General features: G+C 41.7%; 1 protein-coding gene across 8 annotated transcripts in view; it reads right to left on the bottom strand.

The window, feature by feature from the left end:
• The window catches only part of CEP89 (centrosomal protein 89), a 96,053-nt gene that overhangs the window by 62,656 nt on the left and 11,926 nt on the right, over positions 1-21,471 (bottom strand). For 7 of the 8 annotated variants that reach the window (XR_010318916.1, XR_010318917.1, XR_010318915.1 and 4 more), the window contains exons 3-6: positions 15,584-15,742; positions 12,843-13,029; positions 6,188-6,290; positions 239-270 (exon numbers count right to left, since the gene is read on the bottom strand). Coding sequence is in view for 4 of the 8 variants with exons in the window: in XM_064274100.1 (XP_064130170.1) it covers positions 239-270; positions 6,188-6,290; positions 12,843-13,029; positions 15,584-15,742 (481 nt within the window). In the remaining 4 variants the exon portion in view is untranslated. The remainder of the gene's footprint in view (positions 1-238; positions 271-6,187; positions 6,291-12,842; positions 13,030-15,583; positions 15,743-21,471) is intronic. The other variant, XM_064274099.1, reaches the window with a different exon arrangement.

The raw sequence follows: 21,471 nt of genomic DNA, 5'->3' as shown, positions 1-21,471 counted from the left end.
GCACAACTACAAACTTAAGTTAGAACTATTACTTGTTGGCAAATTAGTTATAAAATTGCCTGTCCACTATACACATCATGTGAGTGATTTCTAACTCCCCAATCTAAAACACACACTTGATGGGACAGAACTTTTAAGGGAAGATATTTTTTCCCACAAATCACAAAGAGTGTTTTAAAATTATAGTAGAAATGTTATGTACTGATTGAGAAAATCATTTTTAAAAAAATCATCTTACCTTTAAATCCAGAACAGGATGTTTGCCATCTGCTTAAAAAAAGAATAGAGAACTTTTTAAAGCAAATACAGAAATTTGACATCTGAGAAAAGTATACTCACAGGAACCTGCCTTCTATAGGTGAGATAAACAGGGCCTGGGCAGGGAGAGACTGCGCAAGGTCACATGGCAAGCTCGTCCCAGGGTGAGGCAGGAGCCAGACACTGAATTGCTCATCCCTTCCTGTCACGTTCCTTCTTCACCTGGCAGCACATCTCGCGACTCTCCCGATGACAGAACCAAGGTCCACCTCCTCAGAGTGATGCTGGGCTCCTCCCCACCTTTTCATCACTCCCCCACCCTGTGTTCTCTTTCCACGTTCCGCCTGCTGACCCCCAAATGGGTGAAGGCTTGACTCCTCTCTGCCTAGAAGTAGCACTCAAATTGGTCAGAAAAATTGTTGTTTCTTGAAACAAACGGCCTTGGCAGTACAGATGAGAATACTCCTGCCCGGTTACTAATTTTCCACATATTTGTAATTCAGGGACCACACGAAAAGGGTGATCTTACAGTTGCCTATACCATTTGTCGTGGTGAAAAGCTCAACATCTAGGCTGATTTAACTTTCTACTATTAATCTGGAGAGCAGAAATAACTGGGTGAAAACAAACTAGAAACAAATGTGGGAAAAAAAACCTACAGAGTTCAGAAAAACAGATAAAAGTGCCTACAGATGCATAAAAGATCATAAATCTACTCCCTGGTTCATTAAAATCACCAATACTTGAACAACTCATCATTGAAGATCTTATTTTTGACCGAAAAGTCATCTTAATCAACTGTTTTTAACCAAACTACTTTTGGTCAAATGTCCTGGAGCTTGGCCTGGATAGCCTGCACGGATTTGCTACCTGGTGAAATTCTGCCCTGTCCTTCGCATTTCAGACAAATGAAACCTTCTCTGTCTCCTCTGCCACCTTCTCTAACCAGCAAATGAGGCTAACTGTCCCCTGGTCTTTGTGTCTGCCTCTATTGCCTGGCTGGGGAGCAGTTAGCACGTTGATAATCACAGATAAGCAAATGGGAGTTTGTTTTACTAGTCTCTCTACTTCTGTACATGTTTGAAAATCATCATAATAAAAAGTTTTTAAAAGGCTATTTGCCCATTTTTCCCAAAGAAAATGAAATAATTATCTCTAGTTTATGCTGAGGCCCTGGTGGCACAGTGGTTAAGTGTTTGGTTGCTAACCAAAAAGTCAGCAGTTCAAATCCACCAGCTGTTCCTTGAAAACTCTACAGGGCAGTTCTGTTCTGTTCTATAGGGTTGCTATAAGTCGGAATCGACTCAACAGCAACGGGTTTGTTTTGTTTTCGTTTATGTTAGACATTAAATGGTGGGGAGGGAGAACAGCACGTGCAAAGGCCCGGGGCAGGAGGAAACAACATGCACTTGAGGAAATAAAAGAATATCCGAGTGGTCGGAGAATGGTCAGCAGGGGCCAGACCTGGCTAACCTGGTAGGCTGTGAGAAATCACTGAAAAGGTCTAAGTGTAAGGGGTGTGGGGCTTCGTAGGGGTGTATGGGAGGGGATATTACCAAATTTGTGTTTTGAAAAGATTGCTCTGGCTGCTCTCACAGTGCCAAACACATACTGGGCCCTCAACATGTCTACATGTTTCTGCTAACTGAATGAATGAATGAACAAAATCAAGTAGTAGGTTACATATATGGGATCATGAGCTCCGAGAAGATACCTGAGCATAGTATGCAACAAATGATATTTGAAGCAGTGGGGTGGGGTGTGAGTCCTTAGAAGAATATTCTGAAGAAAGGGCCTGGACTGAGCCTTGAAGAACCCCAACACTGAATGGACAAGTAAAGAAAGGAGACGAAGAAGCACGCAGAGAGTTAACAGGAAAAGGAGAGTAAGATGTCATGGAAGCCAAGGGAAGGGATATATTTTAAGACAGCAGGAGCAGTTATCTGTGTGGATTGCTCCTGAGATGTCAAATAAGATCAAGACAGAAAATCACCCACTGAAAGATCACTAGTTTGGTGGAGTAATGGAGACAGAAGCCAAACTGGAGTGGGTTGAGGAGAGGCTGTCAGATGAGGAAAAACAGAAGGCATGTATAGACAAGTCTTTTGACAAATTTGACTGTTAAAGAGAAAGTACTAGCTAAAGGAGACTATAGGATCAAAGCAGGGAGGTGGTCTGCGATGAATACAGGAAAGGGGAATGATATCCCACGAGTAAGAATTTGGCAGTCCTGACTAAGGGAACTGGTACTTTGAATAAAGGACTTACGAATCTTATCTTCTCAGCAGTGATATTGCTAGAGTACAGAGAGGCGCATCAGGCCCTCAAAGCAGATGGTTTTAGACGTTAGATAGTAATTATCAGCTAGCATTAATGGAAAGGAGCCCTGGTGGCGCAACAGTTAAGCGCTCGGCTGCTAACCAAAAGGCCTGGCGATCTGCTCCCATAAAGATTACAGGCAAGAAAACCCCTATGGGGCAGTTCTACTCTGACACATGGGGTTACTATGAGTCAAGAATCAAGTCAACGGCACCTAAAAACAACAGCAACAACAGTGCTTACGGAAGGCACTGTGCTTTACAGGTGGGATTCTAATGATCTGATGAGACAGGCAGTAAGGAAGGGTTAAGTAACTCAGCCAACCCTCTCACCTGGGGATGACAGAGTCGAGAACAAACCACTAAAGGCCACGGTTTGTGATGTGTTGACCAAGGATCACCCACATCAGACTCCCCAAGGTGCCTGTTAAAAATACAGACCTGTAAGACAGTATGCAAAACTGGGGGAGTCAATACAACTTGACCAAGGCAAAGTCATAGATACCCCCTGAGGGACTGAGTTACTGGGCTGAGGGCTGGGGACCATGGTCTCAGGGGACACCTAGCTCATTTGGCATAACACAGTTTATAAAGAAAATGTTCTACAACCTGCTTTGGTGGATAGCATCTGAGGTCTTAAAAGTTTGTGAGCAGCCATCTAAGATACGTTTTCTGGCCTCATCCTGTCTGGAGCAAGGGAGAATGAAGAAAACCAAAGACACAAGGGAAAGATCAATTCAAAGGACTCAGGTACCACATCTACCACGGCCTCCACCAGACTGAGTTCAGTACAACTAGATGGTGCCCAGCTACCACCACCGACTGCTCTGACAGGGATCACAATAGAGGGTCCCGGACAGAGCTGGAGAAAAATGTAGAACAAAATTCTAACTCACAAAAAGAAGACTAGATTTATTGGCCTGACAGGGACTGGACAAGCCCTGAGAGTATGGTCCCTGGACACCCTTTTCACTCAGTACTGAAGTCACTCCTGAGGCTCACCCTTCAGCAAAGATTAGACAGGCCCATAAAAGAAACAATAATACACAAAGCTCACCCATGTATATGAGACTAAATGGGCACATGAGCCCAGGAGCAAGGAGAAGGCGGAAGGGGACAGGAAAGCTGGACAAATGGAAATGGGGAACCCAAGGTCAAGAAGGGGAAAGTGTCGACACATCGCGGGGTTGGCAACCAATGTCACAAAACAACACGTGTATTGTTTAATGAGAAACTAATCTGCTCTGTAAACTTTCACCTAAAGCACAATAAAAAATAAAAACAAAAATACAGGTCGCTAGGCCCTGCCCCAGACCCACCAAATTAGAATTCGGGGTGTAAGGCCTTTTCCACAAGCATCCAGGTGCTTTTAATGCCCACCACAAACTAAGAACCACTGAAGGGGCCATGCTGCCTCCCACGCACCACCTGGGCTCTAAGTGCATGCTCACCAAGGGTCCCGTTTGTCACTGTCCTGCCTCTAAGCTCCATATACACCCTTCACTGCTTGCTTGCCATACGGGAACATTTCTACTGTGCCAATTGGCACAATGATAAACTTCATCACTAGAGGGTGCTGGAGAGACACTGGAGGAGGAAGGGGCTTTGCTTTCTGACTCCAGTGTTCAATCAGTCGCTTGCACACGCAAGCTCACTCCTGCATAGGTGCTGGCTCACATGCACTCACATGTGCTATTTTTTCAGGTAGTCAGCAGCAGCAGCCAGCACCTCCGTGTGGCTAGCATCTTCTGGAACCCTATTCCAAGAAGCAGCTTCCCAGGGTGTTCTGTTAGAGATCTGTCTCAGGGAATGTCTCCACCAGCCAGTGGGCACAGCTGCCCCCTCTCCGACGTCTGGATCTCAGGCCTGGGTGAGGCTCTTCCAAATCTGTTTTTCCCTTGGATGCTCTGCGTCAGCCCTAAAGGTGATGGCTGATCTCTCTCTCGCTATTCCTGTATGCTTCCGAGTTTTCTTTACCCCTCAGTAGGTAGTCTTGTTATTGTCAATAATTCTTACATTAACCTCTCTCTATTTTTTTTTTTTTATTCAAGTCACTGAGTGGTTTCTATCTCCTGATTGGATTCTGACTGGCCACAGGCAACACAAATATTAGAAAAGGAAAAAGGAATGCGAGATCCTTATGGATTGACATTGGAAGAAATCCAGGATATGCCGTGAGATGTAAAAAGGCAGGTCATAAGACAGCATCTATTTTATATATACACATAAACCCAGTGCCGTCAAGTCGATTCCATACATTTAAAAAAAAAAAAAAAAGGCTCATGGAGACCCTATGTGCTTTAGAGTAAAACTGTGCTCCACAGGGTTTTCATAGCAGTGACTTTTCAAAAGCAGATTGTCAGGCCTTTCTTCTAAGGTACCTCAACATGGATTTGAAACGCCAACCTTTCAGTCAGTAGGCAAGCACTTCGCCTTTTGCACCACCCAGGGACTCCATTTTATATACATACACACTCTACAGTGTTGTAAGTAGTTAGCTGTGGGAGCATAATTACGTGTGTTTAACTTCCTACTCTATGTATCTCTGTATTTAAGGGCTTTTTTTTTATATCAATTATTGCTTCTAAAAATTAAACAAGTAATGATATACATATTCTTCACATTAATTTAATTTAATGAATTTAAAACATTAATAAAATATGCCAAGAAGTCAAAAGACATTTCTAGCCCAGGTATCATGAGGCTGACACTCTGTTTTATCCATCAGACACCTCGTGGACTGATTTACAGAAGAGTCTCCCAGAGCTGAAGCAACTCAGAGTGTCCTGAAAGAGCAGTTACTAGTATCTACTACCTCTTAGGAAAATGAAAACTGTTCCCTACATTTGCTATGGAGTCCCTGGGTGGTGCACACAGTTAAACACTTGACTACTAGCCAAAAGGTTGGCAGTTCAAATCCACTCAGAGGTGTCCCGGAAGAAGGGCCTGGTGATCTGCTTCCAAAAGGTCACAGCCTTGAGAACCCCATGGAGCAGTTCTACTCTGCACATATGAGGTTGCCAGGAGTCGGAATCGACTCAACACAACTAACAACAGCAACCTTTGCTATACTGCACTGAATTCTCTCCATACCAAGTAAAATACATGACGACAGCTGGTGACGCAGGTACAGAATTCTGCTGTAAACATGCCCGTGCACTCCGTCATTCAACAAACCTTTACTGAAGACCTGGTGTGACCCGGGCCCGTCTCCAGGCACTGGGGCTAGCATGGTGAACATGACAGATAACCTCATTCATTCATTCTCAGCGTTTCAACGGAGCACCACTGGGTGCTGCCCCGGGTAACACCAGGCACCGGGGAGCAGAGGGAAGCAAGCGTGTGAAGCTTCACAGAGTCTGTGCCACAAACCCTCCTCCCTGCATATCCTCTCACGGCTGACGTAAGAGACAAAATAGCTTGTGCTTTAAAGACAACCTACCATACAGGTGTTCTACTGTAATTTATTCGGGGGGACAATAAAATTCAGGTATATTCCTCGTCATGATCAGGGAACCACAGTATGAGGTGCACTGGCTACATTTTCCCAGAAGTTAAACAGTATTTATTACCATGAGGTGCTCTTATATTTTTAAAAAGTTGTTTTTTACCTTTTTCACGTGTGCGCTGTGGTGTAAGAGGTGAGTCTAGAAACCCATCTTGCTCAGAAATATTTTCATCTTCTTCACTGTCCACCCCATGTGACAAGGGAACCTTTTTTTTTTTCCAATTAAAAAAAGAAAAGACAAAAGAGCAGATATGTGATAAAAGTTACCTATATAAAATTTCTTAACAAACTCAAATGTCTTACTTCATACCGCTTTCCTCAAGCAGCCTTCTCCACTTTTCTCAGTGAGACACAAAAGGACAAAACCTGGAGGGATGGATGGGACCTCTGGTCCCCTAGGGACATTGCCTTTGCCACCCAAACTATGCTTAGGTTCTGAAGAGCAGTACATCCCACCCCTGACTCCCTGGCAGCTTCCCTTCCTTGCTCCTGGGGGGACTAACCCATGAAATGGGGCTGCACCCTGGCCTGCTCTGCTCTGCACAGCACCCAATACTGCCTGACCAGGGTACCGACGCTGCATTACTAATCTCTAAGAGGGACAAGAACTGCTGACCAGCACCGTGGAAACCTGCAGACAACTGGGTTGTCTATGTGTATTCACTGTAAATGTCATTTCCTGATGGAAGGGAACCCTTCCCTCTACTGTCTGTGAGCATCTCCTACATAGACATTAGTGAATGGTAGCAGACCCTCAGCTCTGTCCTTTAGAGACCAGTGAGTGGGCCAGAAAGAAGACTTCTCCTGAAGAGGAGGAGACATTCCCATAAGTAGGGGTCTGAGAGGCAGGGACCGAGCTGCCCACCAAGAAGAGCAGTGGATGAGCAGTGACCTGTCTGGTATGGTAAAGTATGATTGGCACTTTCTGGGTTGGCTTCCCTTCTGCTATCCTGATTCTCTAGTAAAGTCTTGCTTATCTGATCAGCTTGGCTTAGCTGTGCTACGGGCAATGGAAGGGCCATGCCCCAGGCTGACAGGGAGGTAGAGACAATGACCATCAAGATGCCTGTGAGAAGGGACATTTCAGAGCCCAGAGCTAGGGCCACCATGCCCATCAGCCTGTACCTGGAGGCTGCTGGAGATGACCCAGCTAAGGATCAACAGGACCCTAAAAGATATTGTCTGCAACTCTCATTTGAAGGAACAAAAAAGAAACTTCCTCTTGCTTTTTATTTCAGAAACAAACCGCCTTGTTCACCCTATCAAAGACACGGCAAGCTATTCATTATTATCAATGAAATGCAGAATTGATACGAGGATTCAAATATCATAAAGACATCCTAGTTTGGAAAATTGTTAATATCTATTACTACTAAAGCTGATGGTACATACAACCTATGACCCAGCACATCAAAGAGCACACCCACGAACGCACAGCAGCACTCTTCCTAGGAGCCCCAAAATGGAAACAACCAATCTATCAGTAAAATGAATAAATGATTTAATGGTATACTCATACAATGAAATATTACACAGCAATAAGAATGAATTGACTATTGTTACATGCAATAACCAGAGACCCTCGAAACCCCCCAAAAATATATTCTGTATGATTCAATTCACATAATTTTTAGAAGATACAAAACGAATCTAAGTGCTTAGAGTCAGGACAGTGGTTAACACTGGGGAAAGTAATGACCAAGAAAAGGAGCCAAGGGAGGCTTTTGGGGTGCTGGTAATGTTCTTTTTTTAATTTGGATGGTGGTTACCTTGTGCAAAATCAATGAGCTGTATACTAATGACTTATGCAGTTTTTTTGTGTATTTTTAATATGTCAAGTAAGTTTATGAAAAACATACCTTCATAAAGAATTTGTGACACTATTCTACAAATATAACTCGAATTTAAAAGGCTTAATTGAAAACTTTTTTTTTTTTTGTAATTCCCAAATAGCTCTGATTGGGTATCGGACGAAGGGACAGGAAAGGCCAGCCCGGTCACACGCTGCCATCAGCAGCACCAGGCATGGCCTTTCCCTCCTCATTTGTCTGCACAACCTGTCCTTATGCTCCTTTATCCTCTTCTGGATAGTACACTAGCTTAGATTTTAGAGTAAAATGTACATATTTTAATTGCTAGGGCAATTACTAGAATAAAAACAGAGTTTAAAGTCCAAACTAGTAAAGGGAAAGGAAAAGAACAACTGGGAAAAAATCCAAAAGAAGGAAAGGAAGGAGAAAAAAAAGAAATATAGAATAATTAGATAAATAGAAACCACAAAATAAGATGGCAAATTTAAACTTGAATATATCCATAAATATATAAAGTATAAAAGGACTAAACATTCTAGTAAAAAGACAAAGCTAAAGACTGTTGAACCAGATTAACAAAAACTGGTTGTATCTTATAAATGGTGTTTATAAGATACATCTAAATATAAGGATATAGAAAGGTTAGAGTTGAAGGATGGAAAAAAAGATAGATCATGCAAATACCAAGCCAGAGAAAACTGGAGAACGTCACACAAAATAGACATTAAGGCAAAAAGCATTTTTAGAGATACACAAGCTCACTTTATAGTGACAAAATGTTCAACTTGCCAGGAAGATACAATAATTTTAAATTTGTATACACCCAATAACGTAGCCAGGTACAAAATAATGTGTTGTAGGATTCCATTCATATGAAGTTCAAACGCATGCAAAACTAATCTGTGGTGTTAGAAGTCTTCTATTACTTTCAGATGAAAGCAAGATATTGGAAACACTGAAAAAACAGCAAGGAAGCTGCCGGTATTCACATTCCCATGACTGTCAGAGTGAAAAGAACATAGAGGACGATTGTGATTAACCAAGTAAAGCAGAGAGTTCAGCCAAGAACCACACAGCCACCCTCCCAGATGCCTCTCCTTGTATCAATGACAGTAAAATAAGAAATCCTACCCCCAAATACTCTAATTATACAGTAATTAGAGGTAGAACAACATAAGGGCCCAGCTAGCTCCACCTTTGGGAAAACCTGGGCAAGACTGGGTAAGAACACACAGTGAACCAAGGACTAACACTGGTAAGGACTGTCTGACTTGTACGTTAAAGGGCCTGCTCCTGCCTGCAGTGGGACCTTTGCACCTCCCCTGACTTGGTCACATTAGGATAAGAAGCTAAGGGTTTGTGAACCCATGCCTCCTCACCTGTTACACCTGTTGACCTCCACCGCATGGAAGGAGACCCCAGCACTGAAAGACAGCACAGCTCACTCTCTTGAGTGGTGGCTTTTGCATACTGGCTGAAGTGGCGACTTAGTGCCTTACTTGCTATTCTGGCCTTCAACTACTACCAATGGGGTCAAGTTTACCCAGAGGTATTCACACTGGTAGAACAGAGTTAATAATCTGTACACACATAAACTAAGGATACTTCTGTCCACAGATGGATACACATATGTAAACGCAGAGGGATTCATGCCACACAGGTATTGTGGCATTGACCACCCAGCGGCCTGTCCGCCCCTTTCTACCTTGCTACAAGAATCCTGACTTTATGTGCTGCAGGTGAGCTCAGCCTAGAGTATGAATGATGGCAATCTCTTCCCTTTAACTAGTGATTGGTCAGAGGATGGGCATGTGGCCAATTAGCCTCCTGCTGGGAGACTTCCAGGAAAATGTTTTCTTCCTAATAAAAACAGAGCAGCCTCATGAGAAGGACCTTTCCCTATCTTCTTCCTTTCTGCTTTGGGATCCAGGACCTGCTGCAAACATGTGTGACCATGGAAAGGCCAAGGGAACCTCAGAATCACCAGCTGAAACAATTTTGGAATCTCCTACCTCCAGAATTTATGTGAGAGAGTTACATGTTTATTATTTAAGCCCTCTATTTGCCTACATATAGGAGCCCTGGTGGCACTGTGGTTAAACGCTTGGCTGCTAACCAAAAGGCTGGCGGTTCGAACCCACCAGCCGGTCCATGGGAGAAAGATGACAGTCTACTTCCATAAAGATTTACAGCCTTGGAAACCCTATGGGACAGTTCTGCTCTGTCTGTCTATGGGGTTGCTATCAGCCGGAATCGGCTCAATGGCAACAGGTTTGGTTTTTGGTTTTATTGGTCTACTCCACTGTTTGCAACCAAAAAAATGATACAGACACAAAACTTACACAGAGGTTTCTCCTGGGAAGAGGAGGAGGCTTCCAGGAGGATTTCTGCTTTATGTGTAATAGAAAAGTTTTATAAGAAATGTCTATTCGTTTGTTACTTGTATAATAAACAGTAAATTTTTAAAACTGTGGAGGGAGAAAGTACATTATGGAGCAGCAGCAGCAGCAGCAGCAGCAGCAGCAGCAGCAGCAAAAGAATCCCCCCTATTTCGGTCTCCGTAACATTCTAGAGAGAATTGGTTTACGCCCTCTATGAGTGATTCCTCTGAGTCTCCGTCCAGGCATATGGCAAACACCCACATATGGGTTTGTAGTAGTTGGCTGGACGAATGAATGAACAAATGAATGAATATACAGTATTTTATGACAAGATCGGAGCCCTGGTGGTACAACGGTTAAGAGCTTGGCTGCTAATCAAAAGGTCAGCAGTTTGAATCTACCAGCAACTCCTTGGAAACCCTATGCGGCTGTTCTACTCTGTTCTATAGGGCCGCTATGAGTCGGAGTTGACTGGACGGCAATGACTTTTCGTGAACAGTATGACAAGATGCTCTGCAGATCAGCTAACATGACAATGGCGAGAACGCATGATAGAAGAGCTCCAATAACATCCTGGTGGGGATTTCCATTTGAATATGGTAACAAGGCATTTAGACTATATGTGCCTCCTTTAAAATCCACTGAAATCAATAAAAACAATGGAAAAAAAAGAGAAAAGAAAGCTTATGAAAAGGACACAATCCCAAACTGCAGAACACTTCTACCAAATCTATGGAATTTGGACCAGAAGGAGAATGCCAAGAGCTGCCCCACCTCCTCAGACCTCAGGCAGGGTGGAGACACTCCAAAAATAATGAAGTGTCACAGTTACAAAGGTCTATGGTGATCCTCTGACAGAGGCAAGTGGATAGGCCCAGGAGTAGAGTCATTCCAACAGGGCAGAGGCAGAGACTGAAATAAAAAGTCCAAAAAAGAGACACAGAAGATCAAGAAAAGTGTTAAGACGACAAAAAAAAAAAAAAAGTGAAAAGTAAATTGACATAACTAAAAAGTACAAAAAACAAAACAAAAGCAAATGACAAGTAAAGCCAACACAGAGGTAAAGGGGACAGCAGAAACAATAGAATAGTGACAAAGTGCTAAACACACAATGAAATCACATAAAGTGACAAAGAAAAGAAAAAAGAGGGATGAGTGGTTATGAAAAGGATAATAGGTATGGAAGACAAATAAAGGAGACCCAGCAAACCCATAACTAATTCTCCCAAAAAAGAGTAGCATAGATGAGAAGATTATTTAAAGATAAAATGGGGTGGGGCAGGCAAGATTCCCTGAAAATAAAAAAAGGAAGATAAAGATCTAAGTCTACAGAATTAAATTATAAACCAAATTTCAGGAAAAAAGGACAAGGAATAATAAACACCACAGTTCATTCTGGTGAAGTTACTGAACTTCGAAGAATAAAGAATGAACCTAAAAGGACTTCAGGTGGAAAAATCAAGTCACCTCAAAAGGGAAAAGCAATCAGGTAGCCTAACTCCTTCTCATCTTTCAGGTCCCAGTTTCACTGTCACTCCTTCAGTAGCCCTCACAGAAAAGGTTAGGTCCCTGCTTTTTTTTATGTGGTCTCTAATATCACCCTGTACCTTTCCTTTGTAACATTTGCCATAAATCATGTGACTACAGACTGTCTTACATTGATTCTCCAGGACCTAGTACAATGCCTGGTACTCACTAGGTGCTCAGTGTTAAATGTTGAATTATTTAATTACCCAAAGACAGTCTCCTTTCTAACAGTCCTTTATAGGATGAAGAAACTGAGGCTCAGAGAGGTTATCTGTCTTACCCAGGTCACACACCTGAGAGGCAGTGAAGCAGGGACTTGGCCCCTGCCTCTGAATGCCCATGGCATTCCACTGGGCTCTAGCACCCTGTCAACTGACCTCAAACTTACACCTGCAGCCTTACTCTTGGGTTGCACCAACAAGAAAACTGCTGAAAACAAGACGTGCTTCCCATTTGTTAGGCCATCTCTGAGAAGGCTCACACTTGCATGGAGATGTTGCCCAAACAACTCGGAAACACAGAGGCGCGAGGCATAGACTTACACCCAAATTGCTTGATTTGAGTCGGTCTGTTTCTCTATCTTAATAGTTTAGACAATTGTTTTCTTCGAAGGAAGCATGAATAAGTCATAAAAAGCATCAAATTATAAATTATTGACCTGGATTACAAAATGTTTATAACAAATATATGGAAGGTAGTTTTACTTTTTTTTTTTTGAAACTAAGATGTAATTTTAACGTTGGAAATGTTCTGTCTTGACTGGGGTGGTTGCACCTGTATATACATTCATCAAAACTCACCTGATCACATGCTTCACATGTATACATTTCACTGTATGTAAATTTTACCTCATTTAGAAAACTACCATAATCAAAGTTTCTAATTAGTCACTATAAAAACGTCATGATTTACTTAGGCCACTTTGGAATTCTAATTTTATTAAAATTGCCACATGCATTTCTTAAAGGATATATATTTTATTCATATGACAAATTTAGGAATTCAAGGCACAGGAGAAACCTAGGAACGTGAAAAGCACCTGCTTTCTGTGTGGCACAGCGTACACGGCATCACTGTGTCCTCTCGCGTCTCTCTGAGCGCTGACGTCCCCCGACTCCTTGTAGCTGGATGACAGGTGCGTGTCAGTGTCCTCTTCCTCCCCGTACCCCAACGTCTCAAAGGATGGGAAAGATGTCCCCTTTCCCATCTCACTCTGCCAAGCTGGTCTATATTAGAACATCAAAGAGCAGAAAACACACCACTTAACACTTCACATTGGAACATATGTACACATTAAATGCTTTCTCCCCATCTCCACCAGAAAACTATTAGAACTACATTACAAAAAAATATAAGCTGAAAGCTTAATCACCCACTATCTGATTTCTTTTCAAACCCTAGGCATTTACTTTCTATTTTTCCTCTATGTTTTTATAGTTATTATCACTGCATAAGATATAATTTACCTTGTTTTAAAGGTAAGAATCAAGTGGATATATCAGTTTAGACAGCCATTCCCTCTACTTACTTTTTTTCAAATTTTCATTGTTATAAATAACCTTGTATTGAACATCTACGTACAGATAACCTCTTCTGTATACAGGATTAATCCTATAAAACAAACCACCACATAGTAAACTGCTGAATCAAATGGTGTGAACGTTTTGTGTGTCTACATACAACCTACAAAATATCACTGCATAAATCATTTCCCCAACTTGTGACTATACTGGTAATAATTTTCTAAAATTTGCCAAAGGAATTTAAATCTCGAGGTCTGAACTTGCATGTCTTACTGAGACTGATTATCTCCCCATACATCTAGTAAGGGCACAATTCCACTACTGTGAATTATCCGTTCATGTCCTTTGTCACACACCTACTCTGATTCTAGTATGCTTGTTCCAGTTTGAAATTCATTTTCATCTACTAAAATTAAAACCCTGTCTTTGTGTTTACTACAAATATTTTTCCTAACCTATTAATTTTATTTTGGTTACATAAATTTTTAATGAGTCGGAATGGACTCAACAGCAGAGGGGTTTTACAGAAATTCTTAATATGTGAATGACTTTTAAAAATGTCTTTTTTTTTTTTTAAATTCTAAATTCTTAGCATAGAAGTAATTAGGCAGATGTCTCCACCTGAGAGGTTTGACAAAGACCAGATATTGATGTTCATGGTCTTATTTATGTGTATATACAGATTAACCTTTTCACTCAATAGAAATTTATTTTGGTGTATGATATTAGGCAAGGCTCAAAGCTGATTTTTTTTCTAATATTACTAATCAACATACTGTTGAAGCCTCTCCTTCCCCTCTGACCTGTGAGCCTGCCTTTATTAAAGATTCAATATGCTGTACCCACTAGGCTCACTGCAGGGTGTTCATGTGCTCTAGTGACTCACCTGCCCATTACTGAACCAGTCCCACATCATTTGAATGACTTTAACTGTACGCTTCAAAAGAAGATGGGGCTGATCCAGCCCTCCCCCGGGCCAGTAGTCTTCCTTTCCAGATTGCCTTTGATAGCTCCACCCCTTTATTCTTCCCAGGAAATTTTAGAGTCATTTCCTCATCTTTAGTTCTTATGCAGCCAAAGCATAAACTCTTACTGGGAGAAAACAGGCTATAGTCAAACATCTCAAAATGGATTCAACATTTCAATGTAAAAACCAAAAATGAAAACATGTCCTAAGTGAAACAAGTGAGGAAACACATCCTAAGGAAATAAGTAGTCGTGTAATGCTGCGGTACGGAAATTCTTTCTAAATTTGACAACAGTGACAAAAATTGCAAAGGATAAGGTTGATAGGTTTTACTACATTAAAAACACAGAATATTTGGTATGTCAAAAAAACAGAACTGAATATATGTAACAGTTAATAAGGCAAATCTGGTCATGTATCTCTTACCTCCACCCCCACCCCATGAGCTCTTAAAGCCCTCCAGTGCTTTCCCACTGCTCCAAGGGGAGATACTGAACCCTGAACAGGACCCCAAAGCCTCCCAGCATGGCCTCTGCCTACCCCTCCAGCCTTATCCTGAATCACTCCCCACCTCACTCAAGTCTTCCCAACTACAAACATCTTTCTTCAGTTGCTCACATGTGTTGTGCTCCGTTTCTCTCTCTGGAAAGCTCTTTCTGCCCCCACGCTGACCATCGCCCCAACCCTTAATCTCTTCCTAGTTGGTTCCTGTACGTCACTAAGCTCTCCCCATACCCTCCTTCCTCAGGAGGAAATCATCCCGGGCTTCCAGCCCAAAGTCGGCTTAAGTTCAGCTCAAGCAATAAAGGTAAAGATGCTAAAGAAGAAAAAAGTTTTAGTACAGGTACCAAATAAGTGAGATTAGTGTAACTGTTCAGAGGAGAACTACCTGAGGAATGATGAGCTGCAGCTCTCACTGTCTAGCTCATGGCACAGAGAACCTTACTAAGGGCTAAAAGCAACACTGAATTAACTGGCTCTGTGCTACTCTGAGGAGGGGCAGGCCAGCATCGTGTGGTCCAAACGATCAATGCTTTTATAGGTAATTGTTTAACAAGCCCCACTCAGAAGAAAATTCTGATACAATCTAAGAGCAATTAATGTCGCAGGACAGTGTCCCTTTGACAATGCTGATGAAAACCCGAGGACAAAATCTCTAATCATAAGCACGTGTGTGTGTATGGGAGTGTGCATGCTCAAACACACATACACACACACACACACACACACAATGCTGGGCTGCCCCTCCTCTTCCCTGAGAGGAAGCAAAGCCAGTGACATGGTCCCTACCGCAGCCTCAGCTCTGAGGTGGTGGCATAGGGCTCGATGGAGCTGTCCCTTCCAATGAACGTTGCATCACTCTCAGACCGGGATCTCTGGCGAGGCTGAGGAATGGCAACGGTCCGCCCAGTCAGTGTTGTTGCCAGGATGGCTGCAGCCAGAGCAGATCTACAGACAAAAACATCCCAGTGAGACGGTGAGACATGAACACTCAAGTCGAATGCTGAACCACAAGGTAAAAGAACGAACCAAGGGTGGCGGGGGCAGGGAATGAACAAGGTTTACCTTCTAGCCTCCTGCCAGTTACTGAATATTACTGACTACTGCCTGTAGTCTGCTATTTGCCATCACAGACAATCTCATTTGATTCTCACATTAACTACATGACTGGAATTACTGGTATCTCATAGATATTCAGTGACTTGCCCAACACTTCCCAGCTAGTAGGAGGTGGAACCGGAGCCCTGGTGGTACAGTGGCTAAGACGCTGGCTGCTAAACCCGGGTCAGCAGTTCAAATTCACTAGGAATTCCTTGGAAACCCTATGGGGCAGTTCTACTCTGTTCTACACGGTCACTATGAGTCAGAATTGGCTCAACAGCAACAGGTTTGGTTTTGGTTTTAGGAGGTGGAACCAGGCAGTTGGGTCCCAAAGCCTATATTCAAGTACTTTTCCTATTAAAATGAAAGATCAAATTCTTTTTTAAAAAGGGAGATATAAAAGATATGCCTTTTTAAGATGCTTGTAAATTCTTCAAAGGTATGGTACAGATAAGATCGGGTAGCAGACTTACAAAAGGAAAAAAAAAGACAAAAATACATCTAACAATAGGTTTTAAGACATTGAATATCATGCAGTGAAGGACTGTGATTCCTGAAAAACAGGAGACAAATGAGGTAAGCCCTACAATTGTCCCAGCTTACCGCCTGAGAGCATTTCCAGGTCATACAGCAGGGAAGGGGAACTGAGGTGGAGCCAGACAGACTGCCTGAGTTGTGGAAACTAAGCTAAGAGAGGAGACCAAGGCGGCTAGTATTTGTAGAACAGAGTACTGAGAGGAGAGAGCGACAGAGAGAGAACCCTGGAGATCTGCAGAAGGTCCCCCTTGAGTGTTCACCAAAGTCCTCCTCAGCACATGAGTGTAAGGAAATTACCCAAGGCTGAGGAAAGAACCATCCAAAAGGATTAGAAAGAACTGTGCCAGGCACTCACACATGGCTGGGGAGAGTGCCTGTGCCCACTAGCCAGACTAGAAAAACTCAAATTCATGGGACACGAGTAGAGCACTCAGAAAGGTCTTGCCTCAGTTACCACTGCTCTAGGACACGCCTAGAATCAAACTGTTTCCAAGTAACTTAACCGCATCCGAGAACAAAGTTCAAGAAGACTTACAGGAATACAAAAACAACCAGCACTCAACAAGGTAAAATTCACAACAAGATCTCATATCTAATCAAAGATTACCCCGCATGTGGAGACAGAAAAACACGTCCCATAATGAAGAGAATAATCAATCTATCGAAACCCACCCAGAACTGAACGCAGATATTAGAATTAGTGAAGAAGGCCATTAAAATAGTTATTATAACTGTATTCCACAAGTTCAAGAAGTTATGTAGAGACAGAGAAGATATAAAAAAGACCCATATCAAACTTTAGGAGATGAAAACTACAACGTCAGTGATTAAAAAAAAAACAACACTGCATGAAATTAACAGCAGATTACATATTGCAGAAGAAATGATCGGTTAACTTGAAGGTAAAACAACAGAAAGGAAAAAAAAAAAACAATGAAAAAAAATCACTAAAATGAGGGACATCTTCAGGAGGGCTAACATATGGATAACTGAAGTCCTTGAAGGAAACGAAGGAGTGAAGGATAGAAAAAAAAAAAAAAAACTGAAGAAAGACTGGCTGGAAATTTTCCAAATGTGATGAAAACTATTAACCCACAGATTCAACAAGCTCAAAGGACTCCAAGTACGAGAAACAGGAAGAAACAAACAAACTATACCAATGCACATTATAATCAAGTTGACCAAAACCTGAGATAAAGGGAGAATATTAAAAGCAGTCAGAGAAAAATCATGTTGTATACAGGGGAGCAGAGATAAGGCCGATAGCGGATTTCTCACCAGAACCAATGCAAAGAGAAGACAGTGAAGCAACACCTTTAAAGTACTGAAAGAAAAAAACCTGTCTGCCTAGAATTCTGTATCCAACACAAAATATCATTCAACTATGAAAGTGGAATAAAGGCTTTTTAGACATACAAAAGCTGAAATAAATCATCACCAGCAGACCCAAACTACAATCAGATTGATCAGGAAAAGGTGGCACACATTATCAATATCAGGTATGACAGAGGTGAGTACACCACAGATTCTACACTTATTAAGAGGATAATAACAGAACATTATAAACAACTTTATTTCAACAAAGTCACCTACTTTGATGAAGAAGACAAATTCCTTGAAAGACGCACATACCAAAGTTCACTCAAGAAGAACTAGATAACCTAAATAATCCTCTACCTATTAAGGAAATTGAAATTGTAGTTTAAAACCTTCTCACAAAGAAAAACTCCAAGCACAAACAGATTCACCGGTGAATTTTACTGAACTAATTCCACACAAATCCCTCCAAAAAAAACTGAAAAGGAGTATTTTCCAACTATGCTATAAGACCAGTATTATCCTGATACCCAAAGACATTATAAGAAAACTGCACACCAGTATATACATAATGAACATACATGTAAAAATTCTAAACAAAATTTTAGCCAAGTGAATCCCACAATATATTATACAGATAACACTCCCTGACCTAGTAGAGTTTATCCCAGGACTGAAGGCTTAGTTTAACATTCAAAATCAACCAGTGTAATTCACCACATTAACAAACTAAAAAACAAAATCATATGATCATCTAAATATATCCAGAAAAGGCATTTGACAAAATTCGATACCCATTACTGATTTAAAAAACCTCTCAGCCAAAGCAAACTAGGAATAGAAGGGAATTGCTTCAACCCGATAAAAGGTAGCTATGAAAAACTTGCAGGTTTACAACAGATAATACCACATGTAATGGTGAAAGACTGGATGGTTTCCCCCAACGATCAGAAAAAAAAAAAAACAAAGATGTCCACTCTTACCACTTTTCAACACTGTACTGGAAGTTCTGGCCAGCGAAATAAGGTAAGAAAAGGAAATAAAAGGTATTCAGATTGGAATGGAAGAAGTAAAACTGCCTTTATTCACAGACTTGAACATCTATGTAAAAAATCTAATTAGTGAGTTTAGCAAGGTTGAAAGATACAAGAACAACGTGCAAAAATCAGTTGTACTCCTATATACTAGCAACAAACAATCAGACATTGAAATAAAGGATACTATTTACAATAGCATCAAAAAAAAAAGCTATTAGGGATAAATTTCATAGAAGATATGAAAAATATATACACTGGAAACTACAAAATACTGCCTAGAGGAATTAGAGAAGACCTAAATAAATGGAAATATATACCTTGTTCATAGGTTAGAAGACTCAATACTAATAAACTGTCAATTATCTCCTAATTGGCCTATAGATTATATGCAATCTCAATCAAAATCACAGCAGGCTTATTATAGAAATTGACAATTTGATTCTAAAATTGACATGGAAAGGCAAAGGACCTACAACAATCCATACAACTCTGGAAAAACAACAAAATTGGAGGGCTAATGCTACCTGATTTCAATAATTATTATAAAGCTACAGTCATCAAAGCAGCATCAAATAAGAATAAACAAACAGATACATGGAACAGAAGAGAGTCCAGAAATAAACTCAGACATATATTAACAATCGATTTTTTAAAAAATAATATTTTACGGAGTTTTTGGTGAAAGTTTACATAGCAAGTTAGGTTCCCATTTGACAATTTCCACACAAATTGTTCAGTGACGTTAGTTACATTTATCATAATGAGTCAACATTCTCTTTAATTGTATTCTATTTGTTCCCTTTCCAAAACTCTAGTTTCTCTGCCCCCTTTTCTTCTCATCTTTTGAGTAATTGTTGGCCTTTTGGTATTATCCTTCGGCTTTTAAGTAGAGCACCAATCTTACAGGTAATATGCTTTATTTTGTGTGCCACTCTGCTATTTCGCTAAAAGATGATCTCAGGGGATAGGCTCGGTTCTAGGTTTTAAAGAGTGTCTCAGGGTGAAAGTCTTAGGGAGTCCTCTATTCTCTACTGTTCCAGTTTGTCTGGCTTTTTAAATATTAAAAAAAAAAAAAAAAACTGAGCTCTGCTCCATATTTTTCTCCCATTCTATTTGGGACCAACTATTGTGACAAAATGGTCAGTGGTGGTAGCCAGGCACCAACTAGTTCTTCTGGTCTCAGGGTAGATGAAGTTGTGGCTTGTGTAGACTTGTTTCTTCTCTGAGCTTCTTACTGTTTTGCTCCTAGTGAGTAGAAACCCGTAGTTGTGTCTTAGATGGCTGCTAGCAATCTTTTAAGACCCCAGATGGTACTCACTTCACTAGGATGCAGATCATGCTGAACTATGTTATGCCAATTAACTGCGTTGTCCCATGAGACTATGGTCCTAAGCCAGAAAGGATTCCTTTTTGGCCTTATCTCAATCCACCTCCACTCACCTGCTATACTTCAACTATGCTGAACTCTTTTTATAATTTTATCATGCTTCAGCTCAGCTGAAAGTTTACACTGCAAATTAGTTTCTCATTCAAAAAATTAATACATACATTGTTATGTGATATTGGTTGCAATTCCTACAATGTGTGAACATTCTCCCCCTTTTCCACCCTGGGTTCCTGGGTGTCCATTTGTCCAGTGAACAACTGAATTTTCACAAAGGTGCAAAAGCAATGCAGTGGAGGAAGACTAGCTGAGGTAGGCTGCTTCTACAATGGTGCCTGATGATCCTCATCTCCTGATAATAATATTCATTTGTAATCTTCTCCCTTTGAGTGTGGCCCAGGCCTAGTGACTTGCTCCTAATGAACAGAATACAGCAAAAGGGATGGAATATCACTTATGAAGTTAGGTTACAAAGACTGTGAATCCCCAGCTAGAAAAGGTGGCAGCATAGACAGTAGCACTCTCATGTCCCCCTATAACACTGACCGATGAAAACATGTAAAGAGCCACACAACCAGTGACCTCAGGACTCTGGGCAGCAAGTGAAGGATTGAAAAACCAGGCTCAGAACCGAATTAGAGGAAAGTTCGAGTGGGGATGGCTGGAAGGTGGAGATTTGTGGACCTTGCATATGCCACTCACCGACCCAGTTTAGTGCGGCTATTTTGAGATAGCTATTTTTTTTTCACAGGTGGCATTTCCAAACAAAAAGTCCATGGTGGGAGCAAAATGGAACAGTCATACTTAGAGATACTGAATAAACAGCCCTGGACAGGTGTGAAAGGTGGACAAAGTGCATACTGGGACTGGGTAGACCTGATAGAGAGCAGTGCCCTAGTACAGCACAGATGTGAGTCCTGGGAACCCTGGGAAAATACCGCCAGAGGAAAAAGGTGTGACTGGCTGGGGGATTTCAAGCTGAGGGCAGGAAGCCCGGACATGCACCCCTGGGGAGGGGAACAAGGCAGGTGCAATACCGCTGACATGTGCTCCTATACATGGGGTGAGGCCAGTGGTGGAAGCATCAGGAAGAGGACCCAGGACCACTTAGCAGCCGTGGAACAGCAACCCACTGAAATACAGCTAGCCACCCCCCGCCCCCACCACTTCCCTACAGTCAGAGAACCAGCCCAGTGTGCCGGTTCCCAGCACCATGCATCTCACCACGTGCTGAGGTCCAGCCACCAGTGCTGCGTGCCTCGACGCACTCCAGCGTCCCACCCCCAAGGCCATGCCTCAGT

Source organism: Loxodonta africana, chromosome 21 (assembly GCF_030014295.1).
Source record: "Loxodonta africana isolate mLoxAfr1 chromosome 21, mLoxAfr1.hap2, whole genome shotgun sequence".
NCBI lineage: Eukaryota > Metazoa > Chordata > Mammalia > Proboscidea > Elephantidae > Loxodonta > Loxodonta africana.
Note: the sequence above shows the minus strand (reverse complement) of the source record. Positions and strands in the feature narration are given on the sequence as shown.